A 26014-nucleotide genomic window follows, 5' to 3' on the forward strand; every position below is an offset into this window, starting at 1 on the left:
TAATGTCACAGCATTTCCACTAGAGGGCATACATTAAATTGACAAGAAAAATGGGAAGGAAAATTTGTGTCATTACACCACCTATGGGTAAAAAAATGCACCTGCTGCATGGCCTCTTGTAGAATCACAGTGATGATTTTGCTCTGTACACACTTTGTACTGTAGCCCTCACTTGATATGATGCTGCAGAAGAGTAAAATCTTATCTTTGATTATAAATATGATCCTATTTCCTCATTCATCCTCATTAGAGGGGCTATTTCAATGTCAGCATATGCCCACACTACTCTTTCCTTCTCTTGGTTGTAATTTTCCTGAGAATCATTTCTGTTCAGACTTGAGCTCATGTGATATTTGGCTGCGACATATTATTTGTAAATATATTTAAATTAGCAAGTTCTATCTGCTAACAGCTATGTTTCTGTGAAATGCCCCTGTTGTCTCAGCACGAAGGAGATAGAACTTATATTTCAATGACACACTGTGTGGAACCGCTGCCACTGTTTTTAGCAGATAAACTCTTATCTTCTCTCAGCAGATGGATCTCCCTCACGTCGAATGTGCCAAAACCTCCGTCATTGGTGGGTTCCTCACACTTGGATGTTGTTCTGCACTGGGTGTGTGATTATTCGGAGGGTTTAATAACATGCCAGTTGCGAGGGAGGTTCAGGTCAGGAGGCTTTTCAAAGCGCTCTCACAACTTAAAGATAGTATTGGACAAAAGATCAGTGGACTGGGCTTGGACAGAGGACATGCCTTAAGGATGACTAGAAACAGAAGAAATAACTCCTTACTTGGTTTGACTCTGAAAGGTTTGTCTTTCTTCAGTTTCTTTTGACGCTGTTTTGACAGCTGATGCTATCTTCTCACTGTTCTTTATTATATTTACTGTACTGAAATGCTAATATCTTAATATTTTGTCTACCTACATAAGCCTTTTAATTTTCAGCAAGGAGTAAACAAGATTCAGAACGCTGTTATTGTTTAATGTTTCTTTGAGTACTATGCAACAAATGAAGAGTTTATTTGTGTTTGTAAAAGTATAGTCAATTCACAGGGAAATTGGCTTTTGCAGCCAAATTTTGGATTTTAGATTTAGAAAAGTATGTTATGTGCAGCATTGTATATAACAATCAGGTCTCTTTTTTTTTTTTTTAGGAATGGCATTTATCAAAGATTTCCTCTGTAATCTCTCATATCTTCCTTGTGTACTATACAAAATAGAAATTAGAAATCTTTTTTGGACACTGAAAATAACCTTGATCCTGATCCTGCAGGATGCTCCCCGGTTCAGGCCTAGCAGTCCTCTTTCTCTTAGCCACATCCAGTGCATGCACTCTCGCTCAGTCCTGCCTCTGTTCAGCCCTGCTGCCTGCTGGGCTCCACGTCAACTGCAGCTCCCTGACCCGAATGGAGAAACCTCATCTCCCCTCAGACACTGTGGAGCTCCATATTCAGGACAGCCAGCTCACCGCAGTTCCTCCAGGCCTGTTTGACAGACTGACGGGCCTGAGGAAGGTCTCCTTCTCTGGGAACCGCTTCCATTGTGACTGTAAGATCCAGTACCTGAGGAACTGGCTGCTGAGGAACAGGGCTGTTGTTTCCAGAGAGCCCACCTGTGCCAGTCCGAGCTCAGTGGTGCTGACAGCCATCACTGAACTCAGTGACGACTTTTTCTCCTCCTGTGCCCAGCCAAGCTGTGGTGGCTGGAATTATAACACTGTGATAGGGGTGATGCTGTGCGGACTCATCATTCTGCTAATGTGGGTCCTGACCCTGGCCAGGAAGACCACCTTCACTCTGGACATTGATAAGAGACATACAGGATTTCAGGCCAACTCTTTGCGATCGCTAAAGCCCAAACACAGGAAAAGGCTGCAGAGTGCAACATCAGAAGTCAGTGGGAACTCTGATTCTCTTTCATGGACAGAGGATCTAGAAAGACCACTTCTCAACATGGAGCTACTGCCACAAATACTGGATGTCTTGCACAAGAAGCACAACATAAAGATAAAAGCTACTTGAGAAAGATTATGATCCAAAGAATGCCTATAGATTCCCACCAATCCAGGTGAATATGTCTTTTACAGGTTGACAGAAATGTGTGTTTACACCCGAGTGCATTTAATAGACCTCTTTTACTGTTACAGTGGAGTTAGATATCACCGCGATTTTTGTTAAGTAATTCAATAAGTTGTGAAAAAAGTATCACAGTAAATGTGGCTACAAGAGGTGAAGACAGTATAGTGGATTCATTTATTTAATTTTTTTTCAAAGGACCCATTTGTTTTTACATGAAGCGCAAGACTCTTGTTTCTACACACTTCATATAGGTAGCCAACTGGCATTCTCTGTTTCTTTTTTTCTTAAAATGCAACTTAATGTGATTTGGGTAATATTAAGATGAATTGCATGGTAAATCCTCCAATGAAAAAATATCTTAAGCTATATTTATGTCTACAATATAAATATAAATGTCTAGTTAAGACTTTTTTTTTTTTTGCTTTTGGAATCAAAAAGCTAATGCATAAAACACGAATTGTAACTGTAATAACAATGGGTATATTCTCTATGGCAGGAAGATATGGCAACATTTAACAAGGAGGACAATGTTTGATCTGTGCAAATACATGTCAAGGGTCTGATAAGTAGGCAAAATGCAGACAGACAGCACGAGTAAAGGACAATATTGCACTCTTGACAGCAAACAAGTGTTTTAACAGCAACATTACTCTCATTATATTCATGCATAGATTACCAGGATAAATGGGTAAACAATTAATAAAAATGTAATAATAAAAGTCACCTTGAGAATAAAGGTAAAATGTTATCTGAACACACTTCATAAAAAAACATTGATAACTTCTGGATAATAAATATAGGATGATTTCAGAATTTGTAATAACAATCTAAAACACTGGCATAATCTAGGAAAATACTACTGTCAAATAAGGCAGTAATTAAACGTTTCATTTCTTAAAAACAGGTATCACAAAAACAGTAGAAAAGAATAGCTGACAGTTAACAACAGTTAGATGAGAATTAATTTTATCTAAAGACCATTTTACTGATTATGAGTTTTGAAGAGGACCCATGTTCCATCAATGCCCTGTCAGGTGGTTAAACAATGTCCACAGTGTTAGGCGCCTACAGATTAACGTATTAAATGGCATTTCCCGGTTAAAACTCCGCCCCCTGTGTGCTCGGGCCTCTGTGATCACACAAAACCTACCATCTGAAAAATCTACTGAGGCACAAACTTCTCCTGTTCTAATATGAGGTCGACAGCTCCCGCCACATCCTGCACAATGTGGACCGGCTCCACCAGCGCGGGGTCGAATCTAAAGTCCCGGTGCCCGTGGAACACAGTCTCTTTGATGCAGTGGTTGGCATCGGAGGGCACCTCTGTGTTGGGGTTGTAAACCCCTGTGCAGACGAGGACGGACTTACAAGAAGTAGCAGAGGGTGGCGCTAGCTCACTCTCCCAAGTGTTGTCGATCTCCTCCTCCTGGGGCATGGCAGTGGTGGAGCCTGTGGCGGCGACCATCTTGGCAACAGTTTTGGGATTCTTTCTGGTAACTCTCTCCTCCAGGTAGCGGTTGTATAGGTTGGCGCCGTAGATGTCAGTCATGAGGTTATCCCTAATAATGGAGAGGGGATGAGGCTATTAGGTCACTGGAAAGGGCTGGACTCTATGTGTTCTCTATGTGATGGTGGAGTGTGTCTGTGTGTCTGTGCATCTGTGAGGATGTACGCAAAGGATTAGTCCTGCTCAAGTCCTGCATGGCACTGAGACTTTCAAGCTTGTGTGTATTTACTGTTGATCCATTTAACTCACAGTCTCAGTGCCACTTTTTTCTTTCAAATATAATTCTAATCATATTAGTAATCAGCATTTAAGCCTCTCAAATTGCAACAATATATGAAAACTAGACAATTGACCAAAGACATTTTCAATTTCCTGCACACCATCTCTTCATATTGTGACTGTGCAAGCATGATCACCTCCATATCTGGCTGAAAACATTCAACAGTTATGTGAGCACAGTGCAATCCATGCAAAATGATTGATTCACTGGCAGAATTCTTGTGTTACCAAATGTTATTAAAGATGATGTCTGGTGATGTCAGACCAAAAATAACCTTGAGACCAATTTACCTTGACATTAAAAAAATCTGAGCTGCATCCCAGCCTATGGTCAAACCTACAGCAAACTTGTGCTACTGCATAAACAAAACCTTTTACATCCATCATCTGAACTTTATTTAAAGTCACCACATTTATTAGAGAGGATACACACCCTGTTTTCCCTCAGTGCACGTGAGGTTGGATAAATGGGGCTTACAAGACAGCAACATATTATTCAGCTGACTTGATGTACTGGGTTACGTTGGCTTTCCACCCCCATCAGCATTAGTCTAGAGTCTGCAGCTTCTGATTAATGCCAACTATAAATGCAAAACAGGGAAGTGATTGGTGTCTCACCCTATAGCATAAAGAGAGGTGATGGGAAGTTTCCATTGCTTCTCTATGGCCTGGCATCGGATGAGGTACTCTGCAAAATGGTAGGTCAGTTCACTGGGTTTTCCCATTAGAGCCTCGTACTTCAGCTCTTTACCTGTTATCTTCTTATAAATGTTCTCTAGGCACACAAGAAATGTCCCATGGCCAAACCTGAGATGAAATGAGAGAGAGACACACAGAGACAGAGACAGAGGGAAAGATTCATCCATTTTCTCAGCAGCTTTATAGACTATGCTTTTGTTGATCAGTTACTATTGTTTTGATTTTGTAGTGTAGCTATGAAACTGCACTGCTGTTGAAAAATCTTTTCAAAACATTTCAATGGCAGCACCGAATCATAAAGGTTACCGTGGAGACTGGGCCTCAGCCATCCACATGAGGTCCATGTTGCAGGCCAGCAGGGGGAGGTGGGGCGACATTTGAGTGTGGTGGGTGGTGCTGAGGTTCCCATTGGTCAACAGAATATCAATAATAAGCTGCAGGTTGGTCTCCCATCGGATGGGTTCCCCAAAGAGAACCACGGCTGTATATGGAATTAGATGATACACGTGAAATCTCTCAGAAATCTTAAAGACACTCTGAATCAGCACAGATCTCAGTGGGCAAAAGCATAAACATGAAATTAGAAGCACATGTATCAAGGTTTACCTTCAATGTTAGGAAAGTTGCCAACAGGAGCAGACTGGAAAGGAGGAAAAGAAACCAAGCATGCATAGTTCACGGTCAAATATTACCATATGAATTGAAAATTGCATTTTTATGAAATGTATTACTCTTATACATCACATTACTATATCTCACCGGCAGTTTGGGTCTCCTGTTGTGATCCACCATGTCCAGCAGTGGGAATGATTCCCTCAGCATATCAACACTGACCACCTTCTCAAAGCCCAAACTGAAAAGTGTTGAGGATGAATAGAGAGCACCACTGAAGACAATGTGAGATTAGATAGAACATTTGCATAAAATCTAAAAACAAGGCAAGTCTTAAGGATACTTTTTAGCGATGTCCAGGACTGGCCCTTGTCCTGACACAAGCACACACTTCTCATGGTACTTCTTGAACATCCTCAGTGGACTATGAGACATGATGACCTGATCTTGGGTAATCTGGTAATAGATCAAGCATTAGGAGTAAATAAACTGAGGCATCAGGGGACATCACATTAGCATGTCCTTCATAAAAGCAATTAAGTTTAATAGCTTTGTGTCAGATTCACTTATACATGACAAGACCATGCTGCTACCATGGGAATGTAGCATTATGAAGCCACCAGTAGGCCTATTATACTCACAGATACTCCCAGAATGTGAGAGAGCTGGTCAGCTTTTGTTTGTCTGAGGCAATTCCCTGCATTTGTGACAAAAACAACTGGCACCACAAACTGTCCCTGAGAGTTGACCAACTTCTCAAATGCCTTTTTTGCAGCAGGGATTGGCATCTTTCCCCGGACAAGAACGCCATCAATGTCGAACAGCAAACCAAAACCCGGCTGGGACTGAAGAGGAAGGGACAGGAGTTGGTCAGCCAAACTGTGGGCTTGACATTCAAGTGGTGATTTAGATATTTGTAGCAAAAATAAAGAAACACAACATAGAGAAAGGAACATGACTCATCTGCTGCGTGCCTTGTTAAAATAAAGCAAATCAGCTACAGACTGTTAGTGAAAGATGAGCAAACAAAATAAATAAATAATTTTTTTTTTAAAATCAGCCCCCACACCATCGGATGCTTCAACAACAGAGATGGGAAATTCCTTACAAAATGAGCCATATTAAAACCATTCAATGGCTTTAATTAGTTGTATGTATAATGTGTAATTACTGATATGTAAAATATAGAGTGATGCTTGAGAATATGCTTGCTTTTATATAATTCATGCTGTACTCATGAATGGCATATTAATGACTAAGCTGAAATCTCAGCTTTGGGGGAAAAAAATGCTGGGCCTATATTTTCTCATATAGCGGAGATTTCAGCTTATTCATTGATATACTATTCATTGTGTTATAACGAATAGCATATTAATGACTCAGCTGACTCTGAGCTTTATGAAAGAAACATAGGGCCTGTATCATTTCTGGCACAGGAAACTAGAAATGCAGGCCTGTTAGTGGATCCATACTGGAGATCCTATGACACAGCGGACAGGCATCCCAGTACACAAAGTCCATGTATTAGAAAAATCACAAGCCTGTCACAAATAACCTGACAGCTATTCACAAGGCGATTTAACAGTGTATTTTGCTTTTCCAACGTTTTATCGTATTTGTGGGGGGAAAATAGGAATACTGGGTTTACCCGCGATTGTTTTTCTCATCAGGGAAAAAAAAAAACACAATAAGCTATTTGTGCTGTTGTTCCTGAGGTCAGCTGCCCTTACAGTTTAGTCCCCAAGAGCGCATCCACATCTGTGAAAAGTTGCATGCAAACAATGCAACATCGATCTGACATTCTGTAACACACGCAGAAATAAGAAAAGACAATGTATCGACTTGTCAACAATGCACTATTTGACAGAGTCGAGACGCAGCAACAGCTCACGACAGCTTGAACCGTACCTTGCTATTAGACACAGTTCCGCAAAACCCGCACCGAGAACCTACAATCCCCGCTTTTCGTCTGGCTTGCCGGTTACTCTGAGTGTACAGAGCACGGTATAGAGTTAGGAGTCCCTTCATCTCCCTCATTTATCACTTGTTTTTTATTTTAAATGATGCCAAACGCGCATGAAGGGAGCCGGCTCCGGCCGAGTTGGCGGTTCGGCTCCTCGGCTTGTTTTTCCTCAGCTATTTTCTCGCTCACAATGTGACTGGGCGAGAAGCGATGACGACATATGAGGAGTAGGCGGGCCTTGGTGCATCTCTGCCGGAGGAGCTCAGGAGCTGCATCTGTATACTGCAACCGCTGCTGCCATTTTAAACACCGAGGTGGAGCCGGAGAGGACTTGGGAGCGAGAGCACAATGCAGCTCGACCGGCACTGCAGATGGTGACACCCAGCCCCGGCCTGCGTGAAATGCTCTCCCGTTCAAACCGCATTGGCGTGCTTACACTTCAAAAGCACACACGGACATTTCCACTCGGCTCCTTTGTTCCTCACATTTTGGGAGTGATAACCGATTTGGGTCACCAGTGACAAACGTGACGAGCTGTGACACACTTCGTTTGCTTTATTTAGGTTGTCTAAATTTACACCGCAAGTGGAGCTACGAGGGGAAATCGGAGCCATTAGGTCCGAAAGAGAAATCCCTTTGCACTCTGACCCGACAGCCCCCATTAAATTGCTTTTAAAAATTTCCTGGAAAGGGATCCTGATATGGATTGCAAAAAAAAAAAAAAAAAAAAAGGCTCCTTAGTATTCATAAGAAAAATGCCCCAGTATTTTAATGTGGCGTCTTGTGTGTGGAACGGTATGAGTAATAAAAGATGAAAGGAGAAAAATATAGCTCAAAAGGCGTTTGGACGTGAAAATCAGGGTCAGTCTGGTGAACTGAACAAAAATGAGCAAAATGCATATGCGCGACTTTCCCAAGACTCATTAATGATAGGAAAAAAAAATAGTCCTGGGATAGGCATCTTCAAACATCAGTCTCAAGCCATTACAGATCAATTATACACAGTGTGAACTCAAATAAACACATCAAAGTTCCTCCCCGTGCTCCTCCAGCTTTATTGATAGTTTAAAATTACATTTCTATTTTTCTAGGACTTCAGTTGCATTTTCCACCCGACTTAAAAACTGAGTACAAGCAAATGGTATTTTTACAGTAGTCTTAAGTGATATTGTACAAAAATAACATTTGATTTCTGTGAAAACATTTTCTGTTCCCAAATAACTCCTAATTCTGCTAATCTGACAACTGTTCTTGATGCTATTTTCCGCCAAGGTTTTAACAAAAATGGAAAAAAAGAAAAAAAAAAAAAGAAAAAGAAAAACAACAAAGAGAACTCCAAATTTCTCCAGTCATTTTAAAAGGAATTATCTACCTTGGACTATTAAGTGATACTTAAATTGTAAACAGATTTCTATAAAAGAACTTGATTCTTTTTATACCTCCAAAATTTTATATCTTAGCAATATAGCATGTAGTTTATGTCACGCCCACTTAGCTGCTTGTAGGGCTCAGATGCATCATGTTATGAACCGTTTCCCATGTCATACTCTCTTGGCCAACTCGTATCTTATCCCACTAAAACAAACCAAAATAACCATAAATGGAAGTTCAGGTTTCCATTTACTCCCTTCTTTCTGATCTCACTGAGACTCACTTGCACAAGCTCAGAGGTCCTATATATCCCATATGTTTAGTCCCATTCTTTCATCTCTGATCACCAGTAGCTTGGAAAGGGGGATTCTTTAACAAAGCATTATACATAACACCGCTACCAAACTAAAACATTTTTGTATTGAATGCAGAAAGATATCTTTTCACCCCTTTCATCTTATTACATGTCGAGAGGCTCACTGGCCTGGGACTAGCCTCTGTTAGCCAACCTTTGGCCAGTGAAGAGGATTCAGAGAAAATAATACAACCAACCATCAATCTGAATAAAGGAGGGGCAGCAAAGGGCACTGATTATGCGGTGGCTTCAATGGTGCACTCTTTTGCCACGTGGCCTGACTTCCCACAGTTGTAGCAGTTCAACTCACTGGCGCAATTCATTGCAACGTGACCGGTCTCGCCACACCTGTAAAGGAGAGAAAGATGTTGCTTACTTCAGTCAGGCAAAAGTAAGGACTTTAAAATGAGCATGAGACAGGTAACCATGATTATGACACCTACTGTCAGGTTCAAAATAGAAGACAAACAAGTCAAGCAAATAACATACTGGTATTCAAATACTGGGCTAAACGTCCTTCAGTGGTGGGGTGCAGGCGTAGAGGCCCAGACCTGCAGAGATTAATGTATTAATGTGTCCAACATAAAAGTAAGCCTTCAAGTTAACACACCTGTAACATTTCACTTTACTGCAAAGTTTCTGAATGTGGCCAACTCCTCCGCACGAGTAGCACTTCTGCTCGTTGACATGTTCACAATCGCGGGCCATGTGGCCAGCTTTGCCACAGCAGTAGCAGAGCTGCTCTCTCTCCTTCTTGGGCTCCTTGCAATCTCGGGAAAGGTGGCCACACTGGTGGCAGTTGTAGCAAGCTAAACAGCAAAATTGAAAAACATTCATTATCAACATTATAAGTAATTTCTAGAAAGACTTTTTAGTATCAAACTATAGATCAAATAATTATGAGACTGACAAGGCATATAGTATAGTATAGGCATATAGCGTATAGTTCTATAAAGAAGCCTGTGAGGGAAATTCAACAAAGCATTTCTTCAAAGTAGTGCTGAAAATGACAAAATATCAACACCAAACTAAAAAGGAAGTAGTAATAAACCGCAATGCATACCATCCTCAGATTGCTCACAGTCCCTTGCCATGTGACCGTGGTTTCCACAACGATAGCAATTGTCTGTGCAGAGAGACATTGGCAGGTTAGTATACACAAATGACAGCAAGGCAGCAACACAACTTGATAGAGACACCTCATCAAGTTTTTCTGAGCAGTTTATCATTTAGCACAAAGGAATAAATAGGTTCCATCAGTAATATGCAATGAAAAGAGGCTGTGATTTTAACCTCAAGTCTAATGTACAGCTGTAAAATCTTAAAACATGAGTTTGTTACAGCATAAAGAGGAGAAAATGAAAGCTGAGTCATTTTATTATAATTTTCATGTTCTGGATGTCGTCTAAATAACATTTGGTACCTTTGCTCCGTGCCCGGCCCCTGCCGCGTGCACGTGAACCGGGTTTAGGGCAGTCTTTGATCCAGTGCCCAGGGCGGCCACATCTGAAGCAGTCGTTCGTGCTCATCTTCATTGTTTAAGCAGAACAAACATTATTTAGTAGCACACACAACTCACTTTTAAGTTATGTCTTTTTGGGAAATTGTAAACACAAAGATTGTATTTCCCAATAACGGACTAATCATGGACATGACTGAATCATCAAGCACGAGCAAGACTAAATCAAAAGCAATGATTACAATGACTACAACAATGAAAAAGTCCAAGTTGTCATTCTGTCTGCACCAGTGTCCAATCCATGTTTCTGACAATTAAAATGACAGTGAGTTCAAGCTCGTCAAGATTCTGCTATGGCATTTGGTAATTTCTGTGTCATACAACAGTACTGCACACATTGATCTAGCAGGAACACTAACTAAGGGGGTCTAATCTATGATTGAGAGGTAGATAAGAGTATCAGTTGCTAAGTCTATCCTAATTGCCCATCAGACTAAGACAACTATCTACTAAGCTAACTTACATGATTTCCTCAATGGAATCATGTTGTGATCACCACAGGCCAGACTTCTTCAAAGTGTTTGCTGACGGTGCTAAAGACATCAGGTCAGGAAGGATGTGAGTTAATAAGTTATGAACTTGCTCCTGCTGGTAGCAGAGTAGTTGCAAAAACCAACCAATGTAAGCATGGACCACAGGAAGCAGCATGGCCTCTACTGCAGCCACAAGTCTGCACTCTGGCAGGAGCACAACATTCAATAACGATGAAGTCCGGTAACAACACAAAGTTACAACTACCGTTTGAGTTAGCCACTGCAAAAACGAACTTCCGTGATGATGGCTAGTATAAATACCTGATGGGCCCTACCGTGTCTTACATGATGCCGATATAGGAGCTGGTAAAGTAACGCGACTGGCCATTTACTGCACTAGAATCTTCTCCCTACTAACCTATATAAAATCTATGACGCTCATATCGGGGGTGGATGGTGGATGTCAGATTATAAGCTGCTGGCTCCTGCAATAACAGCAATAACAGCAATAACTGCGCGCATGCTGTGGCTTTCCAGCTAACTTGGTAGGCTAACGATAGCCTCAAATACACTCATTTCGCGTCGTGTAACATCAAATACAACGGGAGGCCGCATCTCAGACTAAAATCACGCAACGGTCGGATCATCCTGAAACCACACTCAGACCAAAACCCTTCATGATTCAGTCAACGACGTGATTTTTAGCCGACTTTACGTTTTCAAACAGATCGACGTGCAAAAGCTTCAGGCTTTACGCTCGAGTTGGGCCTTGTCACGTTTATGTTACTGCGCACTCGCGAGACACTGCTACCAGCTAGCACATGCTAGCACACTGCTTCACCATCACAACCACGAAAGCAACACGGCTCCGTCGACGATCATTCCACTTTAGCCCACTGTTAGGTGCCGACAAAACGTTCAGGAAAGATACGCGTTTACTGAATGTGGTTTCTGATGGATAATCAAAAGAAAATATAATGAGGTTACAATTTCCCGCGCGCAGAGATCCTATCCATCTCGCTGTGTCTGACTAGCAGGCCCGGCCGAGGACCTGATGCCCCAGCACTAACTCAAACAACCCATCTTCATGTCCGAGTGGCTCAACGCCCGATTTAAAACAGGCACTAAGCCCGCTGTAACATACTCTGCAATTCAATAGCTACATTGTATATTCCGATTAAATCAAATTTACTGCTAGGTTATTGCTTACCTTGTTAGCTAAATACGTGATTCTGTTTACGCCTCTCTTTTTGCGCTACATGCGGTGCGAACACGAGTTCTTGTGTCATTCACGAGCTCCAGTACAAACTAGCGCACTGATTGGCCACAGTGTCTGTACTCAACCAATCAGGCACTAGACTGTCTGGACACCGCCTCTATGAATTGGCCAATCACGCAAAGGAAATAGTCCTGCTTCCTATACTAACTGCTGTACCTTGTTTATCTCACCTCCGAGGTGTGGACATGAGCTTCCGAGCAGTGGTGTGAATTACATCGGTAGCTTATTTATGGTGATCAGAAGCGAACAACAACAAAACAACAGCTGTAATAATGACAGTGCTAATAATACAATACTAATGACAACGCTACAGATACTACTAACCTCCTCCTCCTGCTGCTACTAATAATAAAGTTTATTCATTTGTGCCTCATCGGTTAAAGTGTAACTTTGAAAAAAAAAAAGATTTTTATTTTTTTTAATGCAGTTCCACTTGTGAAGAGTTGTCAAGGATAACGACACAATAAAGTTAAAAACTTACTCCATCGTGGTCTTACATCTACATATTCATATAGCTCTGTCTGTCTATCTATCTATCTATCTATCTATCTATCTATCTGTATGCATGTATGTATGTATGTATGTATATGTATACGTAGGGAAACTTGAAAGCGTTTTAATCTAATCTAATTACAGTCTAACCACTGATTGCAGGCCAGTCAAAGAATTTGTAAAACCTGGGTCTGCATATTAATACATAGAAAAAGAATAATATACTAATATAATGTATATAATTAATATAATAATAATATGTCTAAACTAATTTCTCTACAAGTTAAGTTTCTGTGAACAATATTAATAGTCTAATCATATGATATTGTGCTATGGGATGCTCTCACTGCAGGTTTAATATATAACTTTATCATCAAATTAACATCTTTAGTTCTGAAAATCACTGAAACTTTGCTGTAATTAGAATACAATTAAAATAGGCCAAAAAATGATGTTCCCGACCTAGTCCCATTCCTTTTCAGCCATCCTGATTGCATTATATTTTGATCAGTGAGAGACAAAACAATCCAGTGGATCACGGGGCTTCAAGCGTCTCAGCTAACTGGCCTCAGTGCCTGGTCGGATCAATAAGTGGGAAAGATGCAATCATCCTGGTCTTAAGGTGGATTTGGTAGAAAAGCTCAGAGACAGCAGTTTCCATTTCACATGACCTTTATCAGCACCTGATGACCTCTGCAACAGGGCAGGGGACACATAAGAGCCTGCAGTGCATCATTTTAATTTGATTCAGAGACTTCCCCTATAGTATTCCACTGACTGTGATACAATGGTAGCGCTGCATGCCAAGTGGAGCACCTTAAAAAAGCTCCACAAGACATAGCCCTGCCCTCATCCTCATTGAAACAGTATTCCGTGATTCTGTCATTTGTTGGATGAAGATGGGGTATCTTTAAAAAATAAAAGAAAGAAAAAAAGAAGGAAAGAAAGAAAGGAAAAAAGAAAAGGAAAAAAAGTCTTATTGCAAGAATTGTACATACAACTGTAAAGAAAGACAAAGTGAAATGAAGATTGGCTCAAGATATGAATATGACATGGCATTTATTGGGCTAAAGGGTGCCTGCTGCTTCATGGAATCAGTTTACGCTCAACTCATCAAGACAGATTGACTGGGATGTTGACGAGGCTGTTTAACTCTCAAGCGGTTCATCTGTATCAAGTCTGTCTTACAGATAGGACCTATCAGCCATCTGTGCTCAGGGTACCTCAGGGGACCCAGGCTGGGATGCTACAGAGATGGTGAACACATGGTGAGTGGCAGCAGGTTTTGTGGAGGATAAGATTTCACAAGGCTACTGTTTTAGGGGCCAATTTGAAACAGAATAAGGTGTCTTCTTGATAACAAAAGCTGCTGCTTCTTCTTCTTCTTCTTCTTTTTTTTTTTTTTTTTTTTTTTTTTGTTGATATTTCAAAACATTCTGAATCCAATGTAAAAAAAAAAAAAAAAAAAAAAAAAAAGAGGAACACAAATGTTACTGGTTTGCCAGAATAGCCAAACAAGTCTAGGTAAAATTTTACTTGTATTTTGCATGCATAATTATGAACCCTTTCTAAGTCTTGGCTGTCCTTTAGCCAAATCAACTTGCCAGTCAGGAGGACTTCCAATACGGGCAGCCACAGTTTTGCATTGCCGTCAAGTCTCCAGATGATGGTGCACTTGGAGTTATTCATGCGTTAGCCTACACCACACTTGGCCTAACATTTTCTCTCTTTTTTGGATGTCATTAGATACTTTTGCAACAAAGATTTTCATTGATTTCCTTTACATGCTGCATCAATGCTTCATACGCATTTAGGGCCAGTTGAAAGTTTACCCGTGGTAGCGAGTCAGCTGTTTGGCTCGCCATCTCAAAAAACGAGGTTTGCATCTAATCTACACAATCCCAACCCCAGAATTCAAAAAGCCCAAAGCAAGACGTTTCACCTAACATTTCAAAGCTGGAGAGAAGATTTCCTCATGTGCATCAACAGCAGAATCAGAGGAGTGGGAGGGCTTAGTTAGGGCTTTAGTTGCGCAGTGTGTATGGTTGCTTGCAACTCTTGTTATGACTGCAAGGTCCTGTTTCAATCACTGGCGTCAGACAGGCGCACGACACCAACTCAAACCTTTTCACCTTGTCCTGTACATCGTAAATATTGATTGAAAGCGAAGCATTGCTGAACAGCGTACTGGAGTTTTAATTTGCAGGAGCTTCATAAGACCTGAAGAGTGTCCCTCGTCGTGTGACTTTGAGGGTCAGACGGATTTTTTCCCCCTCGCATTATCGTGGACAGAGGACTAAACTTTTTATTATTATTATTATAGGGGGATTCATAAATTGACCCACCGACGACCTTCACATCTTACATTATTAGTACAGATACATAGTTTGATACATTGTCGGGCTGTTTACAAACGTCGACTTTTTCCCCTTTTCTTGAATGCGTTGCAAATATGATGATGTCACCGACGCCACTTTTTCCTGAAGTTATGGCGGAGCACAACTTTTCCAACTTGTCTTGGTGAGTATGGGCACAGGCTGCGGGTTCACAGCACTTCTACTTCACAAATTATGTTCGAAATGATAGCTACAGTCCTTTAACAACCTCTCTCCACGCTTCGGCCCAATAAATGCACCATTTGAACAAGGGAAATTTAAATGGAGGAAGAATTGAGCTTTGCAGCGGAATTTAGATGAAGTTCGCTTCTGAGGGCCTACAGGCAATTTCACAATTACACATTTAGCAACTTGGTCGGCTAGGCCTTTAAACAGCACCTATGGTGATATCCGTGCAGTTAGTGTGTGTATTTTCGCAGTATTTGTTGCTTACAAGTTATATTTGACATGTATGTGTGTTTGGTAAGAAGCAACATTGAGTAGGAACTCTGTTTAAGGCGTTCAAGAGTCAGGAGACTGAGCCTCCACATAGTTCTCCCAAAATATGCCACTGACCTGCTGACATTGATCTCACCTACATTAATGACTTTGACGACTGCAAACAAGACTACCAGAGTTTCTGTAAGGACGGATTAGTATGTAATGCCCACCACGGTTGAATTAAATGGCTTAAATGGTTGGAAATCAGGCTGTGCTACGCAGATTGAATGGAGCATTAAGCATTCTGGACTTCACAGTCTTTGTTGATACCCATTCACGGATGGATCCCAGCACTTGTTTTGAACACAGCGCCTTGTGGCATGGTGGGCACAACAGAGCCAGAGTCGTTTTTAAGTCGCTGCATTTCTGTGGTGACATGTGAGTCTTATGTGGTAGTTAACCACTAACTGCAGTAAATCATCTCTCCAGTTTAAACAGGTAAGGTAAATCAGAGACAGTGTCAAGGGGGGGTGTGTGGCGTGCAGACAGCCAGATGAAGAAAGTGAAGAAGACGACCGGGTGAAGGCTCCTCTGTTTATATATATAACCCTGCATTTGTTGTGGAAACACAGCAGAAGTGGGCACATATTTGTTTGTGATGCGTTGGTACAAGCTGACTTGTAACAACTAAAGTTTTACTTTTTGGCAGTTGCCTAGCTTGCTATATGAGGGACACACACACTGGGGCCTTGCTGCTGAGGTTCTGCTAAGGGCTATTCTTTATTTTAACTACATTGTTCCAGTAGAGATCCTGTTCTGCTACTTCACAGCCCTGCTTTATGGCCCCATGTGTGGATATTCATGCTAGGAGCCACATCTCAGTCTGTGAGGACACCCTCCCTAGTTGTGTCTGTCTGTGCAGAAGAAAGAGTATGTTGAAAGCATACTGTAAATAACATGGCTGACCTCTTTGGTGACTTGAGATTCTCCTGGTCTGAGTGGATTAGTTTGTCCTCACTACTCTGCTCCTCCTCCTTTTTTTTCAGTGGGAAGGGAAAATTGCTTGATGCCAGCTTTATGCCAGAAAGCTACAGATGCAGTGTACTAAAAGCTAATTGTAATGTCTGCCCATTTAGGGTTGAGCCCAGAGTGCCAGTAGTTTATGGACCACATAAGATTATTGGACTGGTCAGGAAATAAGCAGATGCTCTCTTTAGTGTGTTGTATCACTACTACAAGGCTTGCTGCATCACCAAAACCTTCAAGTGGCCGCAGTCATGCCATCATCCAAGGTCCAAGGCGGTAACGCTTGGTAAAACAAATTGGGAGATTACATAAAATATTTTATATTCTAGATCCTCTTGTAACTCATTCAACATACGAGCGGCCTGAAAACTGAAGATAGATAAGCAGTTCAACAGATTTAACCAGTCATTCTTTTTCATGTTAAAACATTTACATCCTGTTTTACTTAGGATTGCAAGATAGTCTTACAGCCTTTGACACCGAGTTTGCACAACAGCACCATACTTACCAAGAAGAAGGAGAACTAATGTAATATTGATAAAGAGGTCATTTGGTGATGTGAGCGTTCCAACATTCTGAGTACTAACACTGTGTGTGTATGTGTGCATGTGTTTGTTTTCCAGACCATTGAGAGCACTTGGCTTTGCTAATGGAGCACCTCCAGGGAGCGTGGAAGACCCTGAGCAACGGCTTCGGAATGAAGGACTCTGTGTTCGAGGGCCCGTGCCTTTCACCAACCATGGTCCAGGGCTTCCCCTACCAGCGTCGTTCCTCAGATGACAGCAAGATGCCTGACTCGAAGACTAGCAGCACTATTCGCGTCTACCTCCCCAACCAGCAACGCACTGTGGTGAGTTTACTTTCATATCAGGTAGGAGATAGCGTGCTGCAGCCTCGGAAAGTTGCCCAAGCATGGTTATCCAGACTGCCCATAGAGCTTCAGAAACATTACCAGGGACAGTGTGAACAGTTTTGTTTTTTAGTTTTATTGTTCCAACAGTTCCTCTGTATGTTTTTTAAAGGTATATTGTTTGAACAGTTCCTCTCTTGGTTTTTTAAAAGGTATAATGTTCCAACAGTTCCTCTGTTGATACTAGCAAGGAAGGCAGGGGCAAATGCTTTAATATACAGTGTATTGAGGGGTTGTGTTGTGTTCCCTCAGGTGAATGTGCGACCAGGTATGACCCTGCACAGTTGCCTGATCAAAGCCTTGAAGGTGCGGGGTCTGCAGCCCGAGTGCTGCGCTGTTTTCAGGCTGCACCCGGGGCAAAGGAGGTGAGCATTAGACTGTCATGGCGTTTGGAGATGGGAAAGTAAAATCAAGGTTTCATAGGTAACATTCTAGGCTCCTGAAATGGTTTCTCCTGCTGTGAAAATCCCCTCATGGAACATATTTTATTCCTCTCATCACAGTAAAAAATTACGCATGGATTGGAATACTGACTCCACCTCACTGATCGGGGAAGAACTGCTGGTGGAGGTTTTAGATCATGTACCCTTGACTACACACAATTTCGTGAGTACCCGAAGCACTTATTATTCACTCAAGCACTCAAAAAGTATCACTGCCAGGGAAATACACAATTTTCTTTTCATTTTCAGGTTCGGAAAACATTTCTGAAGTTGGCATTCTGTGACATTTGCCAGAAGTTTCTTCTGAATGGATTCCGTTGCCAAACATGCGGCTACAAATTCCATGAGCATTGTAGCACCAAAGTGCCCACGATGTGTGTAGACTGGAGTAACATCAGACAACTCCTGTAAGTCTCTCCTACTTCAGATGGGAAGGAAAACTGGCCTCCAACCACTATCTGTCAATTTGTTCTCTAGCGGCACTTAAATATTACATTAATAATTAGAGAAATATAATTGACAGATGACATATTAATTACAGTTAAGATGAGTAATGCTTTTCATCTTGTTCAACTCCCTGTCAAGGTGATTTGTTTCATTAAAGTTTCATCCAGACTAATGTAAAGTTAGTTTCAGTGTGCATCATAGATGCCTTTATCAGGTTAAAAGAGGGAGAACAAGCGCTGCTGATAGTGTAGGTCTCTCGGCTTTAGTAGCTGTAAAGCTTGTGCATATAGCTTTGCATACTTGCACTGGGAATAGAGGGTTGCTTTGCATGCGAGCTGTAGGCCTGACAACAAGCATTTAGAGATCCATATCATTTACAGTGAAGAGATAAGCCATTTCATCTGACAGGCTTTGGAGTCCTTTGCAGTTAGTTTGTATTTCATTGAGCATATTTCTCTTAACATCACACGCATGCATGCATATTCACTGTCTGTCCTCAGGTTGTTCCCCACACCAGGTGAAAGTGGCGGTCCGTCCCTGCCCCCTTTAACATCTCGGCGAATGAGAGAATCCTTGACACGGTTTCCTAATAGGTGAGGCAAACGTCATGCTCTTGGTCTTACCACAGACCCATGATCCTTGTGTTTATATTAGGTTTTTTTGATGGTGTATATTGGCTGCCCTGACAAAAGTCTACCACCAGCAGAAGTAAAAGAAAATCTTTCCTCATTTTTTGTGGGCTAATGGATATTTTTATAGGTTACAGAACTGGGATATCGGATTAGTGTAATGTAACAGAGGGTGGGGATACTTTGGCACCTTGGGGTAACTATGACCATTGTTGTTTCTTTTAATTGCCATGCTTGACTGCAACTCAACTGGTGTGTAGCTATATTCTGAATTTTAAAGCACCTTAATCTTGATTGAATTAAATCCTGTTTTTAATTACGTCTTCAGCTTTATGGGGGCTTTACCAGTCCAGGGGCTGATGTAACAAGAGGCGTGAAAAGAGCCTGTTGTTTCAGCAGCACTTAAAATGGTTAAAAAGCCCTCTGAGCTGCCAAATTAGCACTCACACAGTATCAAGTTGTTCCATGCAGGGCAATCTGAAATACTCTTTTGAAACATAGTTTTGTATTGCCAAAAGGGGGATTTGTTCTCATGGTGTGTGCTCCATGGTCATTGGTGTGGTGTAACATGATCTCTGTTTATATATGTCATTCAAATGGAGTCCTACTTGCCCCGTTTTCCCCAGTAGCCCACAATGCAGCACAGAGGTTTGCCCACTCAGAAGAGGTGTACCAAGACTTGTTTCTCTGAAATGATAGTCAAAATTTATAGTGAATGTCAGCTACCATTTTTATTGATTTGTTTGCGGGCATTTTGACTTGTCACAGTTGATGTAGTTGATGATAATGTTTGCACTTGTGAATGTGAACAGCTCAAGTTTGGATTGCGGGAGATTTATTTGGCTGGTGAGCTTTGTACCATACAACTGAGCCAATACACAGCTTGGCAAACATCAAGAGCAAAATACCTTTACACTATCAAGCTACCCAAAAATGGGAGTAGGGGAAGACCGCAACAAAATTGTGCTCAGAAGTACTCTCCACAATGTATGTTTTAAGTTTTGCTTTGTGTGTTTTGCTGGCATTTCTTGAGTCTTTTTTTTTTTAATTTAACTAAAATATGCTTCCCTTGGAATGATAAATCCCTCTGTATTAATAATCCTCGCATACATCAGGTCATGTCTTTGCCTTTTTAAGAGATTGAACAAGGCGTGTTATGGTGGTACGTTAGCAGTAGTCTGATGTTTAGGCAGATGATACCTGAATGGGGAAAGTGAGAGAAAATGGCAGAAATGAAACCAAAAAGCTGCTGCATCATCCACCACCACACCCTTAACAGTCTGCTGTAGAAAAAAAGTTCCTGAATTCAGTGCTTCTTCATATGTTGTATGCTCGGGGTGCGTCTTTTATTATGAAGCACTGACACAAGATACACACAAACAACAAGTGCTTGACATTAATAATTGTCAATATTTTGTCCCTGCTCCCTTTTCCAGCTCTATGCACCGCTATTCCACCCCTCATGCCTTCAATTACACCACGCCTTACCCGCCTACAGGAGGCGCTCTATCCCAGAGGCAGCGCTCCACCTCCACACCCAACGTCCACATGGTTAGCACCACCATGCCTGTAGACAGCAGCATAATCGAGGTAACAGCACACCACACAAACCCCTTGGGTACTCCTGGAGGTCTAGGCAGCCAGTCTTAAAATATCTCTTGCCCGAGAGTGATCTTGCCTTCCTACATCCCAGGCATTTTAGCCATCCTAGCCTGGCTCTTTTCTGTCTTTTATCTACCTCTCTGCTAAGTAGTCCACCTGGTCTGGGTTCAGCTTGATTTGGGTGACTTCCTCTGTTGAGGTTTTTCAGCTCATCAGTTTTGCTTTGCAGACTATTTCCCTGTTCATATTCTCTCTAATAAAAACCCAGGTAGCACTTATTTATTCCTTCCTCACTTTCCTTTCCTGTCCCATTTCCTCCTGTCTTCGCTGTCCCCTTGTATTGCACCCTGCTGGGGAGTAGCTAGACTGCCTGAATGCCTCCCCCAGCTCCTGGTGCCATAGATTCTGGCTGAAGAGGAGAGTAGGTATTGTGCACTTCTCCCACACTTTTGTTGAGGCCGCATCCGAGAGTCCAGAAAAGGTTAGAAAGCGGAGTGTCTGTGTACAGTCTGAATGGCATGCCCTGCTAACAGGCTATCCACATTTACACAGCTTACTAGTGCAATCAGACCATGTGTGACCACACAGCAGCTGGTGTGCTGATTTCACACACTAACAGAATTTTATCTGTGTTGTTTTCTCTCTCTCTCCCTCTTTCTCTCTCTCTCGCGCTCTCTCTCTCACTCTCTCTAGGATGCGATGCGCAATCATGACTCTGGTAAGTAAGTGGTCAGTTAAGGAGAACATAAACTCATGGCATGTCATTAGCTTCATTTTATACATTGATGGAATAGACTTCTTGTCTCCCTCCCTCAATCCCTTCTTTCAATTCCTGACTTATTAGCGGGGAGTTCCCCCAGCCAGAGCCCGACAGGTTGGTCCCAGTCCCAGTCTAAAACCCCTGCACCTGCCCAGCGAGAGAGGGCAACGTCCTTCAACACTCAGGAGAAAAATAAGATTGTGAGTTCTACTTCCCTCTTGTTGTGCACACTGATGGTGCCGTAAATAACATCACAGATATAAATACTCTGTCCTTTTTGTGCAATCAGCATGCCAAAACAGGCTTATGATGTTGCTGAGGCTTAAGTTGCAGTGGTAACTGAGTTAGTGTGTCTCATATCAGTTGCACGTTTTTGTTTTCTGTCCATCCAGAGGCCTCGGGATAAGCGGGATTCTAGTTATTACTGGGAGATCGAGGCCAGTGAGGTGATTCTGCACTCCCGCATCGGTTCTGGCTCTTTTGGAACTGTATACAAAGGGAAATGGCATGGTAGGAATATTTCTATGATGGGTAGAAATAATCTTTTTCTAATTTTCATACTACTCTTGGGAATTTTAAACATGTCTCTCTACAAATGATATGTTTGGCAAGCTCTCAGTGTGAGTGTGCTGTTTTTTATCTGAGTTTACATTGACTCTTGCATCAAGGACAAAGGGGCACTAAAGTTCAGTTCTTTTACATTGTTTATTACTGTAGGTGATGTAGCAGTGAAGATTTTAAAAGTGACTGACCCCACACCAGAGCAGTTTCAGGCATTCAGAAATGAGGTGGCTGTCCTGAGGTAAGAAAAAAAAGGAATGGATACAGTGTTTTCTCATATTTGCAATGAATACATGATGGATTCTTAGGAGATCTTGGTTGCAAACATTTATCTCATCTTTATTTTGGTGAGTTCCTCTTCCTCTCTGCCTCTGGTTGCAGGAAAACACGACATGTCAACATCCTGTTGTTCATGGGTTACATGACAAAGGACAACTTAGCCATTGTGACCCAGTGGTGTGAGGGCAGTAGCCTCTACAAACATCTCCACGTCCAGGAGACAAACTTCCAGATGTTTCAGCTCATAGATATCGCCAGGCAGACAGCTCAGGGCATGGAGTAAGTTGGAATGAATGCCTTTTTTTTTTTTTTTAGTGTTGTGCACCAATTAACCTGAGCTGAGTTGTCATCCTAATTTTTGTCTCATTTTCAGCTATTTGCACGCAAAGAACATCATTCACCGTGACATGAAATCCAACAGTATCCTTTAAATAAACTGTTCCAGGGTATGCATTTGTGTCAAATTTAAAAAAAAATCAGTGCACTGTAATCTTCATGCTTGTACGGATCTTTGCCTTTTCCACTCTGTGCTTCAGTTGTGTTCCTTGATAGCAGTGCAGACATCTTCTTGCATGAAGGGCTAACAGTGAAAATTGGGGACTTCGGTCTGGCCACGGTGAAGGCCAGGTGGAGCGGATCACATCAGGTGGAGCAGCCCTCTGGATCCATTCTCTGGATGGTGAGTGATTTACCTTTTAATCTCAGTACAACAGCAACTATCTGTAGGAGTTTCTGTGGCAGAAACTTAAAACACGATCAAAAATTGGTTAAAAACAAAGGAAAAAATAAAAAATTCAAAATTGCAATTCAGTTTGTCCTTGTGCTTTTTTACCCTTCTCTCCTAAGGCTCCCGAGGTTATCCGAATGCAGGACAACAATCCCTACAGCTTCCAGTCCGATGTCTATTCGTACGGCATTGTTCTCTATGAGCTGATGACGGGAGAGCTCCCGTACTCCCAGATCGCAAACAGAGATCAGGTGAAGAGTCAAGACTGTGATAAAAACATTGTGTATATGGGATGTCCTAACAGTTTAATGGCACATACTGTACCAGTGACACTGAATTTGTCCCCATTCCCTCTCATCCTGCTGTCTAACAAAAACAGTTTGCCAAAAAGTTGAGACCAGTGACCTTTTGATGCCTTGTTTGATTTGATCAAGTCAAACAAAGCTGGAAGGATGACCCACTTTTAGGCATGTGTTTAAGCTCTGCCCCCTGCCTGGGTCCCAGTGTAGTGTCAGACTGCAAGCCCAGGCCAGAGGTTGGTGGAGAGGCTCTGGGTTTCTGTCTGAAGGGGGTTGTGGAGCTGGCCTTAGGCCCACCATGGAACAGAAGCGGTCACCCTGGAGCCACTGGCCTAATTTTAGACCCAGTAACACAACCCTGTGTTTGTGAGTGTGTGTGTTTGTGTGTCTCAGTCTGTGTATATGTCCACTAACATGCCACTAGGCCTTGCCTTGATCATGTCGAACCCCTTGTTCATTTTGCACAAGTTGCATGTTATTTTTTCTGCATTTACTGTTCCATGTTAATTCAAATTAGACTGAAGCCATGGTACAAAGTGTACCCATAGCTACTTTTATGATTAACTGTTGTACCCCTTTTCTCCTTGATGGAATGACTTTGTGCTCAGCTGACCTGGCAAGCACATACAGTACTTTTATCATGCTTTATCTCTGTAGTGTCATACACTCATACCCTCACAATAGCTCCAGTGTTTGAGATGCCTCTCACCTTAGACTAATTTGCCATTTATAATACCTTAATTTATATCGGCCCTCAGAGGTGGTTTGCTGATCTAGGATTGATGACCAGCTGCCTTGACTGCTTCATTGTCTCTTGGACCAACACTCTTATTCTGAAACAATGCCAAATATGATAAACTTTGCCCCTTTGTCCCTCAACACCGTCATCTCATTTACTGTATGTTTCTCCTCTTTTAGATTATCTTCATGGTGGGTAGAGGCTACTTGTCTCCAGACCTCAGCAAGCTCTACAAGAGTTGCCCCAAAGCCATGAAAAGGCTGGTGGCTGACTGCATCAAGAAGTCGAAGGATGAGAGGCCGCTCTTCCCCCAGGTAAACCTCCGTCTTGGTAGTTAAAGACTCAAAATCAGACGAAGAGTTGTCAGCTAATATCTTTTAATGCTGGCTGCTGTCATTATTTTCCCCAGATCTTGTCATCCATCGAGCTTCTCCAGCATGCCCTCCCCAAGATCAACCGCAGTGCCTCAGAACCGTCCCTGCACAGAGCCTCTCACACTGAGGACATCAACGCCTGTACTCTGACCTCCACCAGACTGCCTGTGTTTTAGAGGCTCAGACAGCACCACCCCTCCTCCTCTTCTCCTACTGCTCATCCTTTTCCTCCTCTAAAAATCTGAAATAGTCCAAACACCCTGAATGCCTAACTTCTCCTACATACAGACACAGAAAGAGACCTAACACACATATGCTGATGCAAACATATTCAAACATGCATTATATCTTTTAAGTGTTTGGAGGAAAAGAGGAGAGAGGCGTGGAAGTGCATCTGAGAATAACTGTGGATGAGACTGGTGATGAATTGCCAATAGATCTACACCTGAAGAGGATGTCATAAGATACCTATTGGGTTGGTTCTTCGCTTACCACTGTATCAGCGATTGAGGCCTGCAGAGGCTTCGTTGTTGCAATGCGGCTGGTGAAATTTGTAAATATATGCACGCACACCTACCTAAAGACAGAAAAAATTAAGACATTGAAGGAAGCTCAAGGGAAAGACACACGTGTGTCTCTTGACTTGGGTTCTTTGATGTGAAGCACACCCTTCTGTCTGGCTGCCCTGGTTTCTGATGAAGAGGACCTTCAATGCTTACCTGCCTTAAGAGGAAACAAAGCCTGAACTAAGATAATGCACAACTTCACCTCCTCTGGTTTATCAAAAACAAAGCAGTTGGACGTAGACCATTTAGTTGCACAGTAGTATTTGATTTTGCATTGTCTTAATCAGAATGGAGTAGATATGGGAAATTTTTATTGTTGTCTTTATTTTCCTTAATTCCCTTTATTTTATTTTTTAATTTTTTTTTTGGGTCATTCTGAGGAATATAGCCTGTCAGATAGCAAGTATGAGTGACTGAGGAAAATCTTTGAATTTGCACATTTTAGCAAAAGCAGTGGCTATGTTTCAACAGTCCATACGATTGATTCATGGCTTTGAGTGCTCTGATCTATAGATGCCCACACATTCTGATCAGTCCATGGGTAGGTTATAATGAGCTGGATATTTGGCAGTTGTCTTAAATATTTAAAAGTGATTTGGAAACTAATTTGTATTTGTCTATCATGTCTCTTTCAGGAGGTCAAACGTTTTATTGTAAACTTGGTGAGAGAGTTGTTTATTCAATGTTTTAATAAAATTAAGTTAAATTCCTTTGCTGATGTAGATTGTGTTCATCAGTGTTGTTTGCTACTCTTTTCTTGTGATGGAAGTGCAAGCAACAGCCAACATATTGTAATGTAAAACATTTTCTCGCAGTACAATTGGGTGAAGTGTGCAGTCCCATGAAACAAGACCAAGAGCAACTGTGTATGATTTAAGACATTAGATTATACTGCTTCTCTTCTTGTTCGCTGCCTCTCAGTAAAATCCCACACATGTGCAAGACTTTGTGGCAGCGTGTAATGTTTGCTGTAGCAGTAGCAACTTGGTGTAACCTCACAGGGGATCCAGTTCAGACATGCCACTAGGGGATTCCACCATTGGCTGATGCCACTGTGCACTGCATAGCCACTGGCAAGCTGAGTGGAACAACAATCAGTCAGCAAGGGAGGGACGTGGTGGAAAGAGAGGAGAGTTATATTTTGTTTTAGTGTAAACATCCAAACTCTAGGTCCTGCTGGGCAGGACCACTTGACTTGCTGCGCTC

The 26014-nt window shown here is 41.9% G+C and overlaps 4 protein-coding genes across 9 annotated transcripts; 2 read left to right on the top strand and 2 right to left on the bottom strand.

The window, feature by feature from the left end:
* The first annotated feature begins 627 nt into the window (after positions 1-627).
* On the top strand, positions 628-6028 carry gp9 (glycoprotein IX platelet). Of its 2 annotated transcripts, XM_030056643.1 has the most exons (3): positions 628-811; positions 1277-2070; positions 5954-6028. In XM_030056643.1, exon 2 carries the CDS (start codon positions 1278-1280, stop codon positions 2022-2024), a length of 747 nt encoding a protein of 248 aa, XP_029912503.1. In that variant the 5' UTR covers positions 628-811; position 1277; the 3' UTR covers positions 2025-2070; positions 5954-6028. The 2 variants fall into 2 exon arrangements, with proteins under 2 accessions (XP_029912503.1, XP_029912502.1); XM_030056642.1 differs by lacking the exon at positions 5954-6028 and having other exon boundaries at positions 1277-2328.
* On the bottom strand, positions 3244-7356 carry LOC115362637 (haloacid dehalogenase-like hydrolase domain-containing 5). The gene is made up of 8 exons (XM_030056641.1): positions 7087-7356; positions 5820-6023; positions 5522-5634; positions 5326-5419; positions 5173-5206; positions 4873-5047; positions 4486-4674; positions 3244-3640 (listed from the first exon to the last, which is right to left on the bottom strand). The coding sequence occupies exons 1-8, from the start codon at positions 7213-7215 to the stop codon at positions 3244-3246; spliced, it is 1335 nt and encodes a 444-aa protein (XP_029912501.1). The 5' UTR covers positions 7216-7356.
* An 816-nt stretch (positions 7357-8172) lies between these two features.
* cnbpa (CCHC-type zinc finger, nucleic acid binding protein a) lies at positions 8173-12212 on the bottom strand. Of its 3 annotated transcripts, XM_030056153.1 has the most exons (6): positions 12070-12148; positions 10850-10919; positions 10291-10396; positions 9931-9993; positions 9478-9676; positions 8173-9215 (listed from the first exon to the last, which is right to left on the bottom strand). In XM_030056153.1, exons 3-6 carry the CDS (start codon positions 10394-10396, stop codon positions 9104-9106), a joined length of 480 nt encoding a protein of 159 aa, XP_029912013.1. In that variant the 5' UTR covers positions 10850-10919; positions 12070-12148; the 3' UTR covers positions 8173-9103. The 3 variants fall into 3 exon arrangements, with proteins under 3 accessions (XP_029912013.1, XP_029912012.1, XP_029912011.1); XM_030056152.1 differs by lacking the exon at positions 10850-10919 and having other exon boundaries at positions 12070-12212; XM_030056151.1 differs by lacking the exons at positions 10850-10919; positions 12070-12148 and having other exon boundaries at positions 10291-10402.
* Positions 12213-13776: 1564 nt separating this feature from the next.
* Positions 13777-25517, top strand: raf1a (Raf-1 proto-oncogene, serine/threonine kinase a). 3 transcript variants are annotated; one of them, XM_030055992.1, is made up of 17 exons: positions 13777-13898; positions 17096-17322; positions 17635-17747; positions 17886-17988; positions 18075-18232; positions 18773-18865; positions 20338-20491; positions 21197-21221; positions 21348-21463; positions 21656-21773; positions 21981-22065; positions 22206-22382; positions 22477-22523; positions 22664-22782; positions 22950-23081; positions 24048-24182; positions 24278-25517. In XM_030055992.1, exons 2-17 carry the CDS (start codon positions 17122-17124, stop codon positions 24416-24418), a joined length of 1917 nt encoding a protein of 638 aa, XP_029911852.1. In that variant the 5' UTR covers positions 13777-13898; positions 17096-17121; the 3' UTR covers positions 24419-25517. The 3 variants fall into 3 exon arrangements, with proteins under 3 accessions (XP_029911852.1, XP_029911851.1, XP_029911853.1); XM_030055991.1 differs by lacking the exon at positions 13777-13898 and adding an exon at positions 14672-15150; XM_030055993.1 differs by lacking the exon at positions 13777-13898 and adding an exon at positions 20865-20984 and having other exon boundaries at positions 17107-17322.
* The last annotated feature ends 497 nt before the right edge of the window (positions 25518-26014 follow it).

Source organism: Myripristis murdjan, chromosome 7 (assembly GCF_902150065.1).
Source record: "Myripristis murdjan chromosome 7, fMyrMur1.1, whole genome shotgun sequence".
Lineage (NCBI taxonomy): Eukaryota > Metazoa > Chordata > Actinopteri > Holocentriformes > Holocentridae > Myripristis > Myripristis murdjan.